Genomic DNA, 23,254 nt, shown 5'->3' with positions numbered 1-23,254 from the left:
GCTCAGAATTGGAAGCCCCGAGTCCGGGCCAGAGGTTCATTGCCATATCTCCTCAATTCACCAATGTTATGGCTCTCAGAACTCGGTAATAAAGAATATTTTGAGGGTATAGCTTCGGCGGACAGAATGAGGCCTATTTAACGGTGTGCACCCATAAAATCTTTAGAATCAACTGAGCTGTAACTTCAACAGGTGAGTTGTTATATGCACCCTACTTAATACTTCGAGCAAATTTGTTACTTCAAGGAAAATGATGCACAAAAAGCATATGTTCTTACGTACCTTTTAGTTACCATGGGTAGAAACATTTAAAGCGCCGATAAAAACTGTACATATCCACTACTCGCATACTAAATTGAAGATTTTTTTTGCCGTTTTCATAATTATGCTTAGCCTGACTGTTCTATCCTGTTGATGCACCACCACAAATGTTCAATAAAAGTCAGTTCACGGTGCTTAAAGCGACAAATCGGAATGAAACTCAGCCATTCATATTAACTTGTTACATGTACATGTATATTGCTTCAGAAAATAGTTCCATCTTTACATTTATAATCCACATACACGTACATGAATTATATTTGTTACCAATTCAATGACCAAACCAAGTTGTAGAAAAATACAAAATGCATGTTGACAAAAATATTAAATAAAAATATTTCCCATAAATACTTATATCTAAAAGTTGTATGTAATAATTATTAACATCCTGAGTAACTGCAAGAGAATAACATACACTTGATTACACATTTAAGTCTTAGTTATAAGGGCCTTTCACAGTATCCAAAATCTCTGTGTTGACCCGGGTCCAACACAGAGATTTCAGGAACCCATTTCACACTAGCAAGAATCCAACACGGCTTCTACACGGGGCAGACGCACTCCACAGGTAAAATCCAACCCTGGTTCCGGCTGTACTCGAATAGAAAATCCAAAATGTATGGCTGACCCATGTAAACGCATTGTCAGTGTGAACGGTATGCTTTGCCTACCTGTGTTCAATTGTACTTGGTTCTGCTTATGTTGGACCCTTGTTGATTTGAACACGGGTAGGCAAGATGGTGGAGTGAAAAGTCCTATACACGTACTGAGATAACATACTATCTTTCATTAAAAACACATTTGCATACGAATGCAAAACACCTTGATTAAGTTTAAGTATTTTATGTTACACAGCAAAACATAAGTAACTTGAGGTCTAAACATGTGGGGCCATTAATTTTCCATGTCAAGAGCACAGACGCGACAAGAAGTCCTTGAGTTAAATTCTGTGAAAGACAACCGGCTTGACAGAAAAGGTAATCCATATTTAGTGGACATATGATAAAATTATATTTTAGAGTTTGGTTTTATAAAAAAAACAACCTGCATTATTGAACCAAGGGGTGTACATGCACCTTGTTCAAGTTCCTTGAGTTTACTGTTCTACAGGAAGGTGGGTGGGGACAGGGTAACATGTCCCTCCTACATTTTGTCCACCAAAAAATGAACACTACATGTACATCTAAATGTCTGTAAGTAAATAACACAAAGTAGGTTTTAAGAAAGATTTTTGCTGCTCAACGGTGGCTAAGTGTTCATGCACTTTACCAACTCTTCTTAGTCGTGGATTTCTGTAGTATTTGTATGTCTGTTTTGTTCTCTTGACTGTTGAAGGTTAGTTCACCACAGATGAAGTGCACATGGTGTTCAAGCCGCATACACCATCACCGCGGTACACAAGGTAGTAGCCCTGCATTGAACAGAAGAACAATTCTCTTGTATTAAGCCTGGAAATCACAGCACGCCATTGTGCCGTCTTGGGTAAAGTTGGTGGATACCCTACATGAAGTGACTATCATGACACCACTCAGAGCTTAATGACCAAAATGTCAAGTTATCATATCTCATTCAAGTTATCATATCTCAATCTGCAACTGAAGAGTGCCCCAACAGCAAGGCATGAAAGCATGCTATTGCTAAAAAGAGGATTTGCGAACATAATCCTCTACTCACACCCTTAATCACATTTGATTACCCAACCTATCATAGTCACTCAATCTCTTATGTTCGCCCACTCTACATTTCAATCGGACATAACCGGCAAAGACTCAGTCATGCTTACAACCCATACTAAGCCATACAAGTCACCAGAGAAGAAGTGTCACTGAATGGGATAGTGCCATCCCTTTTCCAAACTCCAGTTTCAGTAGCATGAAACCACTGAAAATATTTCTATTCCCCCTGGATGGGATGCCAGTCCATCGCAGGCTACTCCCCAGCTGATGCTGGTATCCATTAAATACTCCTGGGTGGAGAGAGGCAAGTGGGATGAAGTGGCTTAACCAAGACCACAACATATGGCCAGTGGCTGGATTGGAACCCATGACCCTCTTATCATGAGTCACGAACCCTAACCACTAGGCCACACTACCCCACTCCTACACGCATGTGCACTCTGCAATCTAACATTAAGACATGAGATGTGCTCACCTGATCTTAAGGCTATCCTTAAAAATGCACCTTTGTGTCCCATTTAACCTCATTTTGCCATTTTCAAGGGTAAATTTCAATATTCATGACAAAAACTGTCATTCGGGGCAGAAACCTCAATGTTACAGCTATTTTCTCAATATTCTCAAGCCAGTCTCAACATCCCTAGAACTTACCTGCACACCCCAGTCTGGCCCCCAGCTGTTCTTGACAATCCAGTATGGGTTCTCACCCCACAGGATTCCAGGCTCTATACCACAAAAATCAAAATATTGGATTAAAATTTCATCACTTTTTCTTGTTTTCTTTGTGACTGCTTGCTTGCAAGATCCAGTGCATAATCCTTCAAGACATAAAAAGAAACTGGTTCAGATTCATTTATTACATTTACTTGTGTCATAATTTGATGTTATCTAGTAACACGACAATGTTCATTAAGATTAGGGCTGTTAAATGCTGTCAATTCTATGAGTGTAAAACAGCATAAAATAATCCTATGGCGTTTGGCCTAATTATACCATGTAAGCTCAAATAGGCAGCAGTATGCAGAAATAGTTGAAAACAATTTGATGGCCCTACAGTGAATAACTCAGGGGTGTGATTGGACAAAAATGAAAAATCCACGAACTTCGGTTGACATGTAATATACATGTACATGTACATGTATTATTGTACATGTACTTGTATAGATGTACATGTATACATATACATGCACGTATGTCCATATATAGGCCTAGGGCATGTACATGTACTGTAATTTCTGTAATGTTAGCAAATTTTGTCGCTTCAGTAAAGAAAACAAATGGGGGAAAAATTAAGAAAAAACGTCTAGTCATTAAATAATATAATCCATGTGATTGATTCATTTCTGTGTGTGATGTTATTACTTTTGCATGTTGCAGAGAGAAACGATTCACACAAAACAATATGAACGGTGCTGAAAAAGTTTAATCTTACTTTAATTTAAACTCCAGTCCCAGGCTTCCAAAACATTTTTGAAATTTTGTGTTGGTGGTGGCTATTTTTCAAAGCACTACTGCAGCTCAAACTGATTTCCATCCACAGTGACACTTTATTACCAGTTCTTCCAGCCATACTCTTGAATTCCTTGACAAAATCACGGCAATATTGACACCAATGTGTTTGCGAATTGCTAGCACACGATCGTCACTGCACAGTACATGCACAATACACACATCCACACGCGATATACAAACACGAGGTGCTGCAAACCCATTGAAAATTATTTTTAGTCTGGTCCTCAAGTACTCCACTGCGCATACTGCATTAATGTCTATTAGGTTCTTGACCGCACTGCATTAGACTTGTCACCAGTCCATCCATTATCGTAAATAAGGGCCTATATTTCGCCAGAAGTTTTTGGGCGATATTATTACGGAAACAGAAAACGTTAAAAATCCGGAATCCGCAAAAAAAATCCGCAGACGTTAGATTAAAAATCCGGAAATCCGGAAAAATCACACCCCTGATAACTACATGTGCATGTAAAAAGTAGTTTTAAATTGTAATCCGAATGACACTATTGGTAAAGTCAAAAGTGTTCTGGGCTCTGACTCTTTGACTAAGCAATTCAGTGCCTTAATGAGACAGATTTGCAAAATTCAGCAATTGAATAAAATTTCACATTTAAAGTCCAATTGTATGTATCTGCTCACCGTCTACAATGGCAAAACTGCAATGTGTCTACATGCTTGCTGTTGTGCACATAGTTAAAACAATTCAACACTAAAAATACTAATACATTGTCCCCAGAACTACTTAACCCATTAGTACCTACTAAATTGTAGGCGCGGTGGTATTTTCCTTGTCTTTCACCTCTATTTACTTGGTGTTATATAATACACAAATGATGAATGTTTATAAGTACAATGGTAACAATAATTTCATGTGGTAACAGATGGAATGTTTCATTCCACGCGGCAAAGCCGAGTGGAATGGAACATTCCACCTGTTACCAAATTAAATTATTCTTTCCAACACCATAGTATAAAATCCTGTATGTCCCCGATTCAAGTAACAACTCCCATATACTCACTGGTGCCGTAGCCAACGATCAGCACCCCGTGGTCCAGAGACTGGGGATTGCAGAAGAGTTTGAAAGGGTGCGCCACGCCGCCGAAATAAAACTGCATCATGGCAGCATTGATTCCGATGGATATGGGCCCATTGTTAGCCAGCCAGGTGGTCATCTCTGTCAAGATAGGAGAGAAAACAATTGACAGGTGAATGTAGCCTTTGCAAAACACTTGGGCCAACTACAGCATTACTTTCCCCTTACATAAAGATGCCTGGTTTCCCATAGATCATATTGGGGGCACAAGACTGTATAAAGTTCAGTAGTGTAACCAGGGGGAGTGCAGAGTGGCAGATGCAATGGGAAGGAGATTTTAAAAGCAAACGTGAAAATGGGTAACAGGATGAAAAATCTATTTTGCAACGCAGCATTTTGTAGTGATTGCCTTGTTTGCACAAGTGCCATTTTTTTTCACATGGGCTTTACGGAAAATGGAATCCTAAAGTGACACTGAAAGGTAGTTAACATTAATTTTACATAGTTACGTGTAGGTAGAAAACCATTATTATGTTCATTTATGCAAGTAATGAAATGTTTGCTGGTCGCCATCACAGCTACCCACGTCACAACCACCACCTTGATTGGTCAGAATGCAGATCATGCATTATTTAAGTTTTGCACAGCAAGTTTCTAAAATCAGTATTTTATCACTCTATCTCACAGTGTTTGCATGCACAGTGTAGTACACAGATCCACTGAAATTTGTTCAAGCCTTAAAGGTATAGTCCATCATTTGTAATTTGTGCATTTTGTTCGTTTGAAGCAACAAACGTGTTAAAAATCTAAAGACGGGTGCTGAGCAACTAACCTGATGAACTTTCAGCTCAGCTTCAGCTGTATATTTCGAGAAAAACAACATTCTAGGATCTCGATATCAAATCAAAAGTTGCTGAATCATGTTTTGAATTGGGCCTGAATTCAGCGTCCGAGACACGTTCTCACTAGCCGATTGCAACTACGTCGTGTCAACGCTTGCGCGTGCTTTGCCGAATAAAGAAACAAACAACTAATGGAATTTTCCAACGGCCTTCTTTCGTTGATTTCTTCAAAATGACAGCTTGCCAGAAAGAATAATTTCACAGGCAGTTTAGTCCCCCTACTATCTTTCAACCAAGTATGTTTTTCATCAATAACTACGCCAGTTACTTTTTGGATAGCTGCAAATGATGGACTCTGGCTTTAAAGGCAAAAAGAGATCCTAAGTTTCCCTTCTCACTTACTGGTTTCGTCAGAGGTGATGTTGACTGAGCCGTTGATGTACACTCTGATGTCTTTCTTGTTTAGCTCACACTTCTCATCTTCAGCCTTGTAGGGATACTCTCCCTCTGTCTCCAGACCGCCTACGTGAGTGGACAAAATATTAAAGATGGTAACTAACTTCTCCTCAGGGGGAAAAAACCCAAAAAACTAAAACAACAATACACAAAAAAAAGGAAAAAAAAGAAGAAGAGACCAGTGCCGAATTGTATGGCTCAGCCTCCCAAAGACTTTTGCACTTAACAGTCACCATTTTGTCCTAACCTTCTAAGCACTGAATCTTAATACAGGGGCTATGCCTGTATGCACTTTCCGGAAGATGGACAAACTTTACGATCCAAAATGTAAAAGACGATTCTTGCCACTTTTTTTTTTTTTTAGATGCATACATCTTCACAGACCTGATTTATTCTATGGCGTACTCACAACCTTCTAACTTTATGCTGACATTCACCGACATTGCCACAAGCCAAAATCTTTGTCAACCTATGATTATGAAATTAGCATTTGCACAGATGTTTCTGAAATAGTTAGTGGGCATACTTTGAACTAAAAAAATATTTCAGGCAAGTAGGAAGGAAACTAAGGACAGGGTATTTGATTATTTTTTCTTTTGACCAATCCAGGAACAAAGTCACTGAACTTTAGGGGAGGTCGCAGTAATGATAGAAGCACTCTGCTAGCTTATTTGTTCAGAGTAAGGCTGCGTCCCGAATTACCTGGCTACGGCTTGAAAGTACACACATATCTATGGTAGCGGCTGCAGCCACTTCACATTGACTAGTGTGTATTTTCAAGCCGTAGGCAAGTAATTCAGATGCGGCCTAACTGTCACAGAGCAGATGTTTTGCACAACAGCTGACCACCAGTGCCATGGCCTAGTGGTCTGGAGCATTGAAGTTGTGCTCTGTGGGTAATTCTGCAGGCTGTGGGTTCGAGTCCTGCCCGGGGCTATGGTGCGTGTGCCCTTGAGCAAGGCACTTTGTCACTCATTGCTTCTCTCCACACAGGAGTAGATGGGTACCCGTGAGGGCAGAGTTGGTTACTGTGAGAGGTTGATAATGGCCAAGAGCGCCCAAATGGCTGCCTAACGGCCATGTATGCTCCCCAGGGAGTTGAGAAGGTTTCAGGAGTGTTTGCCCGTTGAGCAGGGTAATAATAATTGTAAAGGGCTTGGATACCCGGTTTAAAAGCGCTATGTAAATGCCTGTTATTATTATTATTATTATTATTATTATTATAGCCACTCTGTGACCAGATCAGGCTAAATGATTATTACATTTTTATCATTTGCAGATGAATACTCTTCTTCTCTTTTCTGACTCACCCATCCTAATAGTCTCCTTATACGCATCACTTGGCAAGCCGCCGTCACATCCCTCATCTATCTTATCACAGTCCACCAGTTCTAATGTGGGAGGAAAGAACAAAACTAGAGATCCTTTCCTTCATGGAAAAAATGTGCCGTTTCGCGACACCACTTCGCGACCACGTTAAACCGCTGTCTTGAATGACCTCTTTACGTATTCATGAGCTCGTGAATATCATTAACCTGGATTTTGTAATGCATGGCCTCCATTGACTTTGTGCACGGAAAAGCCTACGATGGGCAGGCGTACCTCAGCTCTTGTGAAAGGGGCTTAATGTTCAAAACGTTCAAACGCTTTTTTAAATGTTTGCCAAATGTTTACAAAATTAAGCGCAAAGTCACATTCTTAATATATGAGCGCATGCCTCAAAAGTAAAATTGCTACTTGTAGTTGCAATCAACTCACGTTGCTCAGAGAGGGACACCAGTTTTCCTTTCTTTATCTTCCACTGTCCTTCAATGTTTCCTGTGGTAGAGAAGGCCCAGCAAGATCCGCACTGTTCCTGGTTCTTGACCTTGGTCACAGCGCCTAAGGTCCGCCAGTCAAAGCTGGCCGGGGTAGGGCCGTCGGGGATCTTGGCCTGTTTCATGTCACTGTGGGATGAGGACTTAGCTGGTACCTTCAGACCGGTGTACATCTTCTTGAATTCATCAGCTGGGGAGAAGCGAAGAAATTTAAAAAAAAGTCGAAGTGAGAGTTTGTTAAAGTAGCTATTTGTGTGTCACACATGCACAATGTAAAAATATCTCAAATGGCAAAAAATTGTTGAGTGCCAGGGAAATTGATCATGTACATGATGGGATTTCAGAATTTGCGTAATAGTCCTATTTTTTGATAAAAAGCTGAAGTCTGATATTATAAAAGTACATGAAGCAGAGGGAGGTAGACAAATCAGGATGTGCTGAAATTTTGCTTTTTTGTAGGTACAGACAGCCTCTGTTTTAGTACTTCAAACTGATCAAAAGATTGTATACCTGAAGATTTGTTAGTTAAGCCCGACGCACACCTTCCCGATTTTACCAGTTTCCCGGATCATCCCATCACTGGTTCGTTTTTTTCACTGTTGGGCTTAGAACACTGCCTTACCTACACACATGTCTGATTTCGTCTTTTAATCGGTCACATAATGATCAGTCACATGATGAATAGTCACATGATGACAACCATGTGACTTCTTTCGTGAATCTGATTAGTTAACGTAACTTCTGCGTCCGGTGAAATCGGATCTGGCGAAATTGGATCTGGCGAAATCGGATGTGAAAAAAATCAAGCATGTTTGATTTCACCCGATCGCCCGGTACATGGTCTGATCGGTCCGATGTTTCAGCGCAGACCTCTGTGCGATGACCCGATGATCCGGAAAACCAGTAAAATCGGGAAGGTGTGCGCCGGCCTTTATGGACAACCCTCTGAGCAAACTGCATTGCTTGTATATATGCTTGCATGCAACAATTTCATACGAAAAGGTTTTTTGAAAATGTGGCTTCAACTCCAGCTTCTATTACATCTCTGGCTACAGGTTAATAAGGCCAAAAAAAAAAGTCTCCGGTTTCTGGTATGCGTGCGCGTCGCCGTAGCCATGCGCGTCGGCAAAATGAAAACGTTTTTTTTTCAATGAAAGATGATGTCTCAAAACCGCCAAACTCACTGGTTTGACTGGAATCCTGGTGCTGCACAATTTTAACGTGTTTTTAGAGGGGGTTATGATCGAGAATAAGCTTCCCATATATTTGCACTAAGTTTAGTCGGGCACCATTTGCAGTCATCAGCCGACATTTGAAGCAAAAAAATCAGGTTAAAAAAAAAAAGAAGCCGCGTCGCCGTACCACTTTTTGGGCAAGCTCCATACCAGAAACCGGAGACTTTTTTTTTTTGGCCTAAGGACAATAATTATGACTAAACAATATTAAAACATTTTAACACTTGGCATTATATGCTAGGACATGATATTCCCGAAGAAGAACATGGACAAATATTGAACCGGGTCCCTCAAGTGGGGGACCAAAATTTCTTGAAGCCAAGCCGAAGACAAAGCCAAGATTTCAAAGCCCCTTACAAGCATTCTGGGGATCAGCGTGGTTTTGGTTGGTGATTCACAAATACACAATTGGATGTACTTTTCCTTATAAAGTAATGTGTATTTCAAGACATGGCAACTTACGATGCAGATCAGCAAACTTGGTGGCACCATAGGTCGCTGTTCCCCGCTCATTCTCATTGAGGACACGCACCCGCTCCATATTGTCACTGAAGAGGTAATATCTCTTGACATACTCTGCAAATTCACAAGTCAAGACAGTTATAAATAAAAAAACCACTTTTGGGCTCTACATGTTTCCCTAGAAATAAAAAGTAGAATAAATAAGTGTACACAACTGTAACTTGAAAAAAATCACAAGAAATTTCAGGGTACGAAATTTTGGTCCCTAAAAATCGAGCCGTTGGAGGACTTTATCTTGATTTCAGGTCGTACATATTTCTTTTTGCAAACGGTGCTTCAAATAAAGGTGCTACCACCACTGTGGGGCCTGACTTCCCACAGTAAAATGACGTCTTATCCAACTGGATATATGTACAGGCAAGAGAAAATATTATGGATTTTTTTTCAATATTTTCTCTGTAAGCGTAAGACATTATTAGGCTTTCCTGTGACTCGGACCTTCGAAGTATAGCTACATGTAGCAAACAATCAAAAATTCCAAATTTTGGCAAGACAAATTAACAATATACTACCATCAAAGTGCATCAGGAAACTTTTGAAAATAAAGTTGAATACAAAGTGTTCTTCTTGTGACATTCCTAACAAATTTATGGCACAGTTCCTTGTAACATTCTGTATAAAAATTACCTTAATAAATTCAGATAACTATTGTGTGAAAATCATTACCTTAATTTAATTGTAATCACCCTTATGGCATAGATTTATCCTAAAAACCAAAGGTTTGTATTCATCATCATTCAGTAAAAACAATCAGATTAAAGTGATCCTAACTATGAATGCAAATAAGGGAACAATCTTTCATACTTCAATGTATTAGAAACATGTTTTGAGAATTTTGGCAGAAATAGATTAAACTAGGTTTGCAATTTGCTCTTGTCATTTTGTTTTTAAATAAGACATCAGCTCACCAGGACATTCCCTCAGCTTTAGTTGTCTCACCATTCGCAAATCTCTTGTGACACGATAAAAAAGCTAATTTCAGTACCACAAAGAGCACGAGAAAGATGGCCATATTCTGCATGGTTATGTCTAGTGTAAATCCAAAACTTGAAAACATACCATCGCTGTTCTTTTCATAGGGGCGCTCGTACTTCTTTCTAAAGTCTTCAAATTCCTGGTAGAATGGGAATGTCTCTGAAACCTAGTATGAAAACAACATAAAAGTGTTTCAGTATTCTTCATCCAGACAGTTTTGGCATTTTTATTGGCTGGGAGACTTTGACATTGGATGCATTAAATCTACCTTCAATGAAGATATACCTCAGACAGTTTCCCCCATCTTATTGGTCGAGAGCCTGTCACATGGTAGACTTGAAGGACAATTTGTTAGACACTGTTGTGTTTTGCCCGACGAGGCCGCGTATATTTACTAGCACAGCACTTGCTAGCGCTGTGTATCATGTTTAGGCATGCATATTCGACAGATCTAACGACTTGACTACTATGAATTCGGACGGTTATTTATTTATGCACCCAGCGAAATGCATATGCATTACGTTTCCATAGACATGATAGAGAGGGCCAATGATAACCTGGCTGTATCACTGGGGAAGCATCCATTATAAGAGTGGGGAACCAGTTCGCAGCATGTTTGATCAATGCACGCTTCTTCTTTTTTTCTCTCTTTTTTGAAAAATGTTTGTTAACATATTTCACTCAGTGTTTAAATAGAAAATATAATGTCCAAATCTTGTTTTCTGCATAAGAATACAATGATGCATGGATTCCAAATGACCCAGGAATTAGCTTTCGACCCCACGAGCAATTGATTCGCTCCAGGCTGTGTTGCATGGCCGGTGAGCTGGCATTCACCGTCAGTGAAATATGACGCCCGTGGGAACGTCACACTGCATGCATCGCGCCAAGATAGCTGAGACGCGTACATTCTATGTCAGGTGTAATATACATATTCTTATCCTCCTCATTCTTAGCCAATCAAAGTGCTTCGTCCAATTCTGGTAGCATTTCCCATGACTTGTGAACAAACAGGGTTGAAGATTATTCAAGTCAGTAATTGGAAGTGACGTACATGCAATAAGGGGCTGAGGATGCAGAAATCGTTCTCTCGTGTTTTGATACCGCGCTTCACGTAGCCCATTTCAATTCTCGTTATGTGGGTGGTTTTAAATGGTTGATAAAGCACCGGCTGGCTGGTTTTAAATACTTTTCTGGTCACGTGAAATTTTGACTCCTATAAAATCTGGTCCCTATTATTGGTTGAACGTTCACTATCTTCACTTAGGCATGTGCAATACTTACAATGAGATTCCTAAATTCACACTAAATTGGCACCGCTGCGTTCTGCACCACATCTCCATATGAGGAGATGTTTACGATATGTGACACAATTAATAAACACATGGAAAGCTCTAGCATGGGAATGATGGGGAAAACATTACAATGCTAAGTTTTAGATTAGTTGAGCAATGCCAATCGTGAGTATCCTCAGACGAGTGGGCGGGCCTAGACAGCAACTGAGCGACACCCTTATTCAGTAAGTAACTTGATTGCATCATCTGGTGAACATACCTATATGTAAAACATACATTCTATAAAAGGTGCATTACCACATGCAATTCTAAAAGTTTCGTAAACGTCATCAAAACTTTATCCTTTATCCCACTGTAGGCTTTCAGTTTCACAACTCGGCTGAGTTGAATGCCCACTCATCCATGAACATGTACTGCTACATATGTACATGTACTGCTATAACTCTTAACCAGTTAATGGCGGAGGACGTGTATCACGATCTCGCAATGCATATTCGCAGGGGTGGTACATGTATGTGACGCAAGCTTTTCCCAAGTTTCCGGCGGTAGACGTGTATACACTGACCCGTCAGTGGCTCCCCGTGGTTTTGTACACACCGTGTTTTGAACTTGAACTTGGCAACTGTACACGGCCTGTCATTGTAGCAAATATTGCTACATGGCAGGGCCTCACAGTGTTGCAAAATACGAAGTTACGGTGAAAAGTAGGACAGTACAAATATTGTATGACTCTCAAAGAATCAATAATGACTCTCAAAGAATCAATATTGGTGGTGTTTGACTAAAATTTCTAAAGTTTGGCCAACATACCCTGTCTTATTCAACAAGCGAGAGTGTACAATAAGCTCTGGCCCGGTTCCGGAATGTCTTACTTCAGATGCAAAATAGATGCGCATGCGCATGGATCCAAGGGCGGATCCAGAACACAATTTGGGGGGGGGGGGGGGGGGGCCAAACAATTTTGGTCCCCCAAAAAGTGGGTCAAAAAAATTACAGCGTGGGGTTCGGGCCCGCTTAAGGGCCCCGAAAAATTGTTGGATTCTAGATGCTCTGTGGTGCGATCTGAGGCAATTTCTGACCACTTTAACCAATGTTTTTTTTTAGGAAAAGATGGTGGTGTACTCATTGCCTGCCTTTATTGCGATGTCACATAAAAAAAAATAAACAAATTGGTTTCGTTTTTTTTTGGGGGGGGGGGCATGGCCCCCTTTGGGCCCCCCCCCCTGGATCCGCCCTTGCATGGATCGGGACAAAGGGGCGTGTTCCGAAAACTTTTGCCAAGAGTGCATTCACTGACGACGGCATTGCAATTGGCCACTTTTTGGTCAATTGGTAGTTATATTTTATGGGAAACAGGGGGCCCATTTTTTGTCAACTTTCCGGGGACAGACCTACCGACTGAATGACAGACAGAATGACTGACCGACCAACCAACCACCAAGTGGCATGTAGAAACTCCTATCAAAGCTTAAAAGTGGTGTTTTTCGGCCATAAATTATCCTGGCGACAAGTGGTTAAAGTAAGAAATATCTTAAGTGCTGAAATATGGGATGTACATGCATACAGTGTGTGTCAGTCAAAACTGAAAACATGGATAAGAGAGGACATTTTGCAATATCTGGTCATGCTGAGAAAGACAAGTAAGTGAAAAATAAGTTGTAAGATTCGTAATGATCATGGTGGTACATTAATATTAAAGAAGTTTTCTTTCTGTTTCCTTAGTACACAACATTGTGCAATTCTTCCATCTGTGCAAAGTTTCACAATAACTGCAAGGCTATGGCCTGAATTTACAAGAAGGAAATAAAGTTAAATACTACATAATTTCTCTCCACTTTTATTTCTGTTTCTGTTTCAATCGCCTTATCTATTAAAGGTAGAGTATATCATTTGCAGCTATCCAAAAAGTAACAGACGAGACTATTGTTCAAAAGCGTACTTGGTTTAAAGATAGCGATGGCACTAAACTCCATGTCAAATTATTCTTCGTGGCATGCTATCATTTTGATTCGGTGACGCCATGAGTGAGTGCGCGCGCACAAGTTACATGTAGCTATCCGTTTGAAAATCGGATAAAAATACCCACGTACGAGATGATTTTGGATCTTTTTTTGGGGGGGGGGGGAGAAGGGGGAGAGAGGGAGGGATGTGGGAGCCATTATTATTTTTGGATCGATTAATAGATCCTTTTCAGGTTTTGATTTGCTTAATCCTCCCAAGGCCGTGTGAAAATCATATTAAAATTGAAGGAGTCAGGATCGTTATGGATCGAAGCTGAATTTTCATGCATCCTATAGTTTTCACAAATTACCTGGCCAGTGGTCACACCTTTTTTTTTAGAGGCAGCACGAATGGGCTTGTTTTTAACCCACCCCCCAAAAAAGAGGTCATTTCCAGGCAATATGAATAAGAAGTCCATATGTTGTGTGATAATATAGCTACTGATAGTCAATAAATGTGAATACGGTCAAGAATACAATATAGCAACAATGGAGGTTTAAAGTACCTTTGAAAATAATTTGCCTTGTTGCCATTTTCAGCAAGCACATGTGCATAATATTATGTTTGTGCTTGTTTTCTCTTCTTTTGAAAGAGTTTCATTCATGGAATGTTTGAGTTTTTTGGTGTTTGTTCTATAGTTTTTGGTGCTTACTGCTGTGCCTTCAGAAAGGAAGCCTTCATTTTCACAAAAGTGGCTTTTGACAAATCCTAACAATCCCCATCCAGTCAAACTCCAACAACCGGGTTTGTTGAAATATGTTGGAGTGAGTACTGCACCAGTAAACTGATTATAAATGCTTTACATGGGGTTAGGTATACCACCATAATCAAAGTCCAACAGATTGGGTGTAGAGTTTACCCTATGGTGTTGGAATTTGCAGGAGTGAGGAAGGTCCCTAGTAAATCACTCAAGGGGGTTAGGGTTAATCAAATGAAAACAAGGTAAACTAATAATTGATAAATGTATTGATTAATCAAGTAACTGAATAGGCTTTGCAGCCTTAGGCCAAAAAAAAGAATAGTTCTGCTTCCGGTTACCCGACCGACCCTATTTTTAGGCTGCGACCCTAAACATTTTATCGGCAATTCCAAAAAAAAAAAAAATGAAAAAAAAAAATATTGAATAAATAAAAATAAAATCTTGGTGTCTTTCTGTCTTCACAAAATACCTCTCAACAACCCTTTTGCATCAAAAAATGCTTGTATTTATTTGTTTTCTTACTTAGGCCAAAAAAACAAAGTCTCCGGTTTCTGGTATGGAGCTTGTCCAAAAAGTGGTGCGGCGACGCGGCTTTTTATTATTTTTTTTACCCTACTTTTTTGCTTCAAATGTCGGCTGATGACTGCAAATGGTGCCCGACTAAACTTAGTGCAAATATATGGGAGTCCAGAGAGGCCACATAAAGCTTATTCTCGATCATAACCCCATCTAAAAACACGTTGAAATTGCGCAGCAGCAGAATTCCAGTCAAACCAGTGAGTTTGGCGGTTTTGAGACATTATCTTTCATTGAAAAAAAAACTTTTTCATTTTGCCGACGCGCATGGCTACGGCGACGCGTGTGCATACCAGAAACCAGAGACTTTTCTTTTTTGGCCTTACATTCGCTTTTTTCAAAAGAAACCTCCGTTATTTTTACAAATTTGCTTCGCGATATAACTACTTCGCAATTCGATGTCACGGTGACTATAATCACGTGGCGACGACTGGTTCCCGCTGCGCCGCGCAGGAGCCAACTTAGAAGACATGATGAAAATGCGGTAACCAGTCCACAGCTAGCTATGCGACCGAAAGCGCGCTGGCAGTGCAGGCCACTGTCAACTGGTCGGATTCGACATCGTAAAAATGCCAAGAAAACACCGATGGAGAAAGAACATTTTTGCAAGTTAATTTACAGAATTGATCTAGCTTGTCTGTGTATGTATTTTCTGTGTTTAAGATTTCATTTTGAGATTGCACTACTCGTATTTTGAGTGATACATGCCGCGTGTTTCCCGAAATTTTTGACCGTAAAAACAGGTCTGTCGGCACATGGTGGGCCGCTCGCCACACATGCACGCATCACACACCTCGGAGTTTTGGCCAGCTCCCCACGTCTTGACTAGCGTTGTGCATATGGTGCGAACGACCTGAATTTTCCATTATTTTGTGAAATTATCGAATGTAAATATATTGAAAACAATTAAAGGTGGGTTTTATTCACCTTCTGTTGCCATTTCGTTTATAGCTTTCGTAGTGCAATGGAAATAGTTCAGGCTAAAACTTCGCATATAATTGAATACCCCATTCAGTCTGCATAAAAAAAATTGGCAAAACAAAAAAAATTCCAACTGACCGACCCTATTTTTGAAAGGCATGTACCGTAATTTTCGGAATATAAGCCGCGGCTTATACGTTGATTTTGCCCATGAATATGTTTACTGCGGCTTATACACAGGGCGGCTTATACGCCGAGCCTTGAAGAATAAAAATGAAATTCACATGTGTAGTTAATGTACTGGTATAAGAAGAGATATGTCGCTGAAATGAATTATCAATTAAGAAAGTCATTCAAACGAACCGAAACCACGTGCCACGTAAAGGTGCCGAGCGGTAAAAGTACGGTGAAAGCTGTCTTCGATCGACGCTTGCAACAAGCCGTACGTGATTAGTGCTGCTATGCTGCAGGCAGCATGCTTTCCCCCATCGGACCACACCATTTGAAGTAATATAGGGGTGTACTATCTTGGAAACAATAATTACCAACATTTCCGCTGTTTAAAAAAAAGAAAAAGACGACTAATACTTTTTATGGTGTCCGAAACATTTCTTTATTCGATAATCAGTTGTCCAACGTCACAATATAATTTTTGTACTTGAAATGTATTCAAGAAACGATGTATACCTCAAAACAGGGACTACATCACCCCTTACAAAATTAATGGATTCGCCCATGAAAATGGCAGCATCGTTTTGACTTCTTTTGAAGAAAGTTACGATCGAAATTTGAATACTGCTCGTTAGTAATCACAAAAATTTGATAAGTTTTGAGATAAAAACGGACCTGTTTATTTTTAGGACAAAACAAATCAGGATCTGTTGCCACAAAGCAAGATTTGTACGTAGCGCTCCAGTCAGACAACACACGCAATGGGGGAAAATCACGGCGGGTTGCATACTCTCTCACGTGCTGCAGGAAAATGTTGTCATAGGCCGGCGCGGCGCAGGCTGCCGCGCCGGGCGATGTATTAATTTTTACGGCCGGGGACCGGACGGGGCAGCCGGCAGCAATTCCCGGTGTTTATTTCTCATCATCAATTTCCACATTTGTTTGTGAGAGTATTGATTGTAAATGATTTGATACAACTTTTGTGGCCCTTTTTATAGCTTCTGTAGTGTAAATGGAACTGGTTCAGAGCATTTTGGTAAGAATTTGGAGGCCTTACAAAATTGAAACCGCTGCTGTCGGTGCGGCTTATACGCCGGTGCGGCTTATACGCCGACTTCAAATCTTAATTTGCAGATATTTGCGTGCTGCGGCTTATACGTCGCGCGGTTTATATTCCGAAAATTACGGTAATCGGAAGCAGAACTATTTTTTTTTTTGGCCTCAGGGGTTGCCAGTCCATCAACCATTCTATCTCTACCTTGTCAGATTCTGGTGTGCAGTGGTAATCCTCCAGACTCTTCACGTTGTCCCATGGCACCACCCAGAGATTCACTGAGCAACGCTGTTTCTGTTAAAAGCAAAATGAAAAATGTTCTACGTACAAACAAATTGATATAAAAGAGGGAAAGTACCACAGGTTAGCACTGCCAAAAAGGTTTTCACTTGCCTTTCAGCATGATAAACCGTTGTGTTTCAATGAATATTGTTCCTGTGTACTGTATGCCATTACAGAAACATTGATCAGCAAAGTGGGAATTGTGCAAACAATTTTACATTAATTATTGTGGATTTTTCAAGCACCAACTATTGCGATTGAAGCATACCCATATTGCAAGTCTTTTCAAGAATGTATTTGTTTTGTTGTAGATGTTGGTGAATGATTGTCGACCTTTCCATTATTTCAGTCAAATGGGCACTCATGACTTTTGGTTAGGTGACCACAGTGGCGCACTCAAACTCAGTCACAAACACTGTCAGAAATGTACACTAATTAAAGGTGGATGGCCTTGGTTGGACTTATTGCATAAAAAAAATTGAAAGCTAAACTAACCTTTCAAAGTCTCTTTTCAACTCTTTTTAAGTTTCTCAATTTAGTGGGGTGCCAATTAATTCCTTTAAAGTTGATGCAGAAATGACTCTACCAGAGAATTATTTTGTTTCTTCAAATAAGAAGTGACAAATTTCTATTGATTTGTATTGCTAAATGTGAGGCTGTGTTTTATTTTAGCTATGCAGAATTTCAGAGAATTACTATAAAACAATTTTTTGTTTGCTGTGAAAAACTAATAAAAAAAGCATGGCAGTTTGCTATGCATTTTAAAATGATTGTTTTTACCTCCTTAACTATCTACACGTACGTTACTGTTGACCTGCACGGCTGCAACATACATGTATAGTCGAATATGGGCAAGGATTACTGTGCTCAAACGAGACCCACTTTATTCAGTGATGAAAGCATCCAGGGCAAGATACAAATGTACCATATCTTATGCCACAATGCTTTCGCCACTAATGAAGGGGATAATATTGGTCTATTTCTGGATTGGTCTATACAAGAAACTTGTCAAAACAATTTCACAGACAGAATTTCTTCCAATCAATAGCTATTTTGGAAGAGCATTTGATGAATAACACAGTACCTTTTCCTGGTTGTTGAACTTGCAGTCTTTCAGATCAGTCACAAATTCAATCTTTGAGCAGACCGTGTCCCAGATGGTGATGTTCATGTGATACAGGATTCCTGATACAACCTGAGCATAAGAAAAAAGACAACCAATTTTTCTTTTTTGTACATGTTTTTTTTCTATTGCTAGATACAATTGCCTTAACAATACAACTTCAACTTGTTGCCTAAAGTTCAAGACAATTCACCGACACTGGCACGGCCATCATGGAAAGACTGACCATCTGAGCACCATTTAATAAATTAAAGAATGGAAGAAGGAACACAAGACACCAGTTTATTATGTAGATCTAAAGACTTAAATATGCTGCATGATACAGCCCCATAAATGTGGACAGTTTACTGGACTACCTCAATAAACAAGGCCACATCGGCGCTATTTTGAGTGACAAGTAGGACATGTTTTATTCTTCAGTTTTCACATACTGCAACTTGCAAGTGCATTTAATACGCTTACAGCAGTAGTGCGCCTAGCCCCACTAGTATGGCTGCGGTATTGCTGCTCTGAAAATCTGGCCAAATGCCAGGTTCTCCCTACTGCTGAGGAGTTCGTCAAAAAAAATAGGCACATTTTCTTACATATAGTTGTATTCTATGATGTCTCAGCTGTTCTCCTCTGGAATGCTTAGGCGTCCTAATATCCAATTTTTCGAGGAATTTTTGCATCTGTCTGGAGCCCATATGCATACGAAAATCGTCTGTTGATGGCAGCCATTTTGAATGTGGGCTCCAGAAAGATGCCACAGTTTCTCCAAAAATTGGATATTAGGACACCTAAGCATCCCAGAGGAGAACAGCAGAGTCATCATAGAATACAACCATATATGGTTGTATTCTATGATGACTTTCTTATATATATATAAGAAAATTTGCGTAATTTTTGGAGATACACCTCAGTACAATGATGCCACATGGTCTGCTTGAAAAAAAAAAACGGAACTGGGTCTGCTTGAAAAAACCGGAACGGCTGCTTGTAAAAAACGGAATTTTTGTGTGTGTGAAAAAGCCACTCCGACTCGGAGTCCGAGTCGGACACAAAGTCCCGGTTGTCATCTTTATCTTGTAGCTAAGCCGAGTTCCGCTTATTTTTAAATTGTGCTTTTATGGCCTTTAAGCTGTCGGTTCGTTCAATCACTTTGACTTTTTCCATATTCCTAATATTTATTCTGCCTTCCCGAATTTCCAACGTAATATTCAACATGAAACATGCACGATTCCACAACACTGTCACTGCTGTCGGTGTACATGACCTTTGCACTATACGCGATGCGTTCGATGGAAACATGGTTGGTACCCGGCATTTTTTGTATTCACATATATCACTGCGATCGGAAACCACCGATAACTGAAATGATAGACTTGATTTTTAGGCTGAATGCTACGTGTGCTAATCATAGCGCACAACACGCCCGCACGCGGTGAAGCACGCGCAAGGCGCCGTTGTATACTGCGTGCAAGTATGTTGGCCGCCTGTATCGCATGCAGGCTCGGCAACAACAAAGACTGTTTTTAAGACTACTTCAACAAACAACGTTGTGCTGTGAGTGCGCCTAAATGTACTAAATCGAGAGTGCTAACGAGGTAAAAATCAGCACATTTCGAAATTTAAAAACATCGAAAATATTTAATGGCCCCTAATTAACTAGCAGATAACTGACGTACTAGTGTGGAATTTATTCCCAAAAAAAAGTCTGAAAAAGGGGGGACTACTATCGCTGAAGTTTAAAGAGTATGAGTATATGAGTGGGCTTCCAAGTTCTATAAAGTTGTAAATCGCAAATAAAGTACAAACAAGTCTTAGTAAATGTGAAAATAAAAACTTGACAAAGTTCTAGTCCGAGTAACTTGGACCCAACTTATCGCCTTTTTAACATTCGGACATGGTCTGGCGATAGTAGGGTTCAAGCTAATCCTTATATGCCGAGCAACACAATTCTGTCATTGACCCCAAAACCCAACACTGCCCAACAAAAACATCAGATTTCACCCTCACAATGGCCTCCAAATTACTAGATATGCCACATGAGGTGCAAGTAGACATCGATAATTAAGATGGTTGTACTGAAGTTTACTTACGATCCGGATGAAAAGTGAAATTTCCCGTTCGATTCAGAGGGCTCCCCTCGCGATCGTGAACACGTTAAATTTCTGACTCATGTTTGAATTGCAATGTGGTCTTCATGCCCAGTGTTCATTCGATGGTCCCCGTATCCCGAGTGCGATTCTGTCACCGAGCGCGCACGATGCATCGATTATGATAATGAGTAGACTGGATCATGTTTGTAAACACAAGTGCATTTCGGGAAAAAGGGCAGATCTTATGGACGGAAACCAGTTTTTTTTTTTACCCCCAAACCCCCCCTCTGGATCCGCGCCTGTGTTCCAAGTGTGGCCTTTATTTACGGAGGTAGTCCAGTAAATTGGCCACATGGGGCTAACACTAGTAATTTAGTACTAGTATTATAGCTGGAGTTACCCAGCCCTAAATTTATCATTGGGTTGTCATTTAGGGCTGGAGGACATTTTTCACGCGAACCAGCAGAGTTGGCAGGTCCAAAAAAAAATCCTTGCCTGGAATAACCATTACACAGGTCCTTGAAGTAAAAAACGATCCACGATGAAGATTCAGCCTACAATTGCAGTGAAAAAAGGAGGCATAAACCGACAACCGTGCGGTCATGGCGAGGACCGCAATTGGATTTGTGCACAGCGCGTTTACCAGTTCGTTCTTGCCGGCTGCGCTGGCTGATGGCGCATGACGTTGACGTTCACCCTCAAAACGGCCTCCAAATTACTAGATATGCCACCTGAGGTACAAGTAGACATCGATGATTAAGATGGTTGTACTGAAGTTTACTTAAGATCCGGAAGAAAAGTAAAATTTCCCGTTCAATTCTAGTCTTTTTTCATCAGTTTTATTTCAGAGTCGTACGTCATGTACGTGCGCACGAAAGCGCGCACGCACGCTAGCGCCCTCATTTGTTTAGTTTTGGTTGGAACAGTGACGTCACTCCAGCCAACCGACGTCACGAAAACGCTCAACCAATGATCAAAGCCGAAACATGTTTCTGGTAACTGGCGCGAAAACACGCTCGGTCATTGGATTAGCAACCGCGCCCTGCATATTCACGCTGCATAGTCTGGCTCCCAGACCAGACGTGATATGAGCGCCGAGAATAAATGTCAGGTCTAGGGAACCAGACTACACGCTGCACGGACGTACTAGAATAGACTCGGCGGTGAGAAACTGATGAAAAGAGTCTACAAACACGTACTAGTTTAACGTTGCTTTAGAGTTTATTTTCCTGATTAAGGTCGGTCAGCATCGCATATGGAATTCCTGAACCCAGCGGCCCAATAGATAAGGACACATAGAATACTACGACGTAAAAATTGGCTTCTCCAACAAGGTAAAAATATTGAAAATATTGGTCATAATTTTTTCGCCCGGTTTTGAGCACTTCATACCCTGGACTCCCTCCGTTACGTAGGGAGGAAAGGGAGTCCACCTGGGCTAGTGGCATATCTAGTATTTTGGAGGCCGTTTTGAGGGTGAAATCTGATGTTTTTTGTTGGAAAATGTTGGTTTTGGGGACAGTGACAGGATGATGTTGTCCAGCTCGCACTATTACTAGCTTGGACCTTACTATCGCCAGACCATGTCCGAATGTTAAAAAGGCGATAAGTTTGGTCCAAGTTACTCGGACTAGGAAAGTGGAGGGAATAACCATAAAAGATGCAACTTTTGCCGCTTGAAAATTGATTGAAAAAAGTGGTGATCGGGTATCTGATTTTTCCGTTTTTTACTTCAAGGACCTGTGTAATGGTTATTCCAGGCAAGGTTTGGGTTAGTCCGAGTAACTTGAACCCAACTTATCGCCTTTTTTAACATTTGGACATGGTCTGGCGATTCGCCAGACCATGTCCAAATGTTAAAAAAGGCGATAAGTTGGGTCCAAGTTACTCGGGCTAGGTTTGGGTGAGTTCCAGTTGAAATTAGTGTGTAACAGGGACAAAATTGCACATTTTCGATTTTTTTTTTTGACCTGCCAACTCTGCTGGTTCGCGTGAAAAATGTCCTCCAGCCCTAAATGACAACTCAATGATAAATTTAGGGCTGGGTAACTCCAGCTATTACTAAGTAACTATACAGCAGACAGTAGCACTACAGTGACCGTGCGGCACGCTGTCTGCATTGATCATGTACACTCTTTGTTGTGTGTGTTTACGTATGGAGGATTGTTTACCTGACTCTGAGCTTGCCGAACTTCCACTAGCTTGGCTCTGAAATAGTCATTACTTTTTTTGTTGATTTCGTCAACAGCGAATCTTGCGAGATTTTGAATGTCATCATCTTCTTGGTCGATGTACTGCAATCCTCCAACCCGCCTGCCAAATGCTTCGGTAGAACAGACAAACAGAAAAACTGCCAGAACAATTTGCAAAACGTAGCCCATTTTTACTTAAGCAGGCCAACACTTCCGTTCAACTACAAAGCTTAAAGTGCGTCAGCGACAATGGCTACCACCTGCGCAAAAAGTGAAAACAAAAATGAAGCTCCCTCCCTTTATATGTAATGCATCATTCCATTATTATTCTCAGTCATCAATCTTTAGCTTAAATATATCGACATTTCATCTAGAACATTAAAAATAACACATACAATTTTCATTACGTAGTTTTACTTTCAATGAAAGTGAAACTGTTGAAAATAGAAACAAATTTCGGATGCGTTG

At 40.5% G+C, this 23,254-nt stretch overlaps 1 protein-coding gene across 1 annotated transcript; it reads right to left on the bottom strand.

Annotated features, from left to right (window-relative positions):
* Positions 1-141: 141 nt before the first annotated feature.
* LOC119720396 (cathepsin L-like) lies at positions 142-23,042 on the bottom strand. The gene is made up of 11 exons (XM_038190064.1): positions 22,766-23,042; positions 18,475-18,585; positions 17,313-17,402; positions 10,475-10,556; positions 9,356-9,469; positions 7,600-7,848; positions 7,152-7,232; positions 5,788-5,907; positions 4,529-4,684; positions 2,649-2,722; positions 142-1,732 (listed from the first exon to the last, which is right to left on the bottom strand). The coding sequence occupies exons 1-11, from the start codon at positions 22,973-22,975 to the stop codon at positions 1,658-1,660; spliced, it is 1,362 nt and encodes a 453-aa protein (XP_038045992.1). The 5' UTR covers positions 22,976-23,042; the 3' UTR covers positions 142-1,657.
* Between the last annotated feature and the right edge of the window lie 212 nt (positions 23,043-23,254).

The sequence above is a fragment of the Patiria miniata genome, unplaced genomic scaffold, assembly GCF_015706575.1.
Source record: "Patiria miniata isolate m_02_andy unplaced genomic scaffold, ASM1570657v1 HiC_scaffold_13, whole genome shotgun sequence".
In the NCBI taxonomy this organism is placed as follows: Eukaryota; Metazoa; Echinodermata; class Asteroidea; order Valvatida; family Asterinidae; genus Patiria; species Patiria miniata.
Note: the sequence above shows the minus strand (reverse complement) of the source record. Positions and strands in the feature narration are given on the sequence as shown.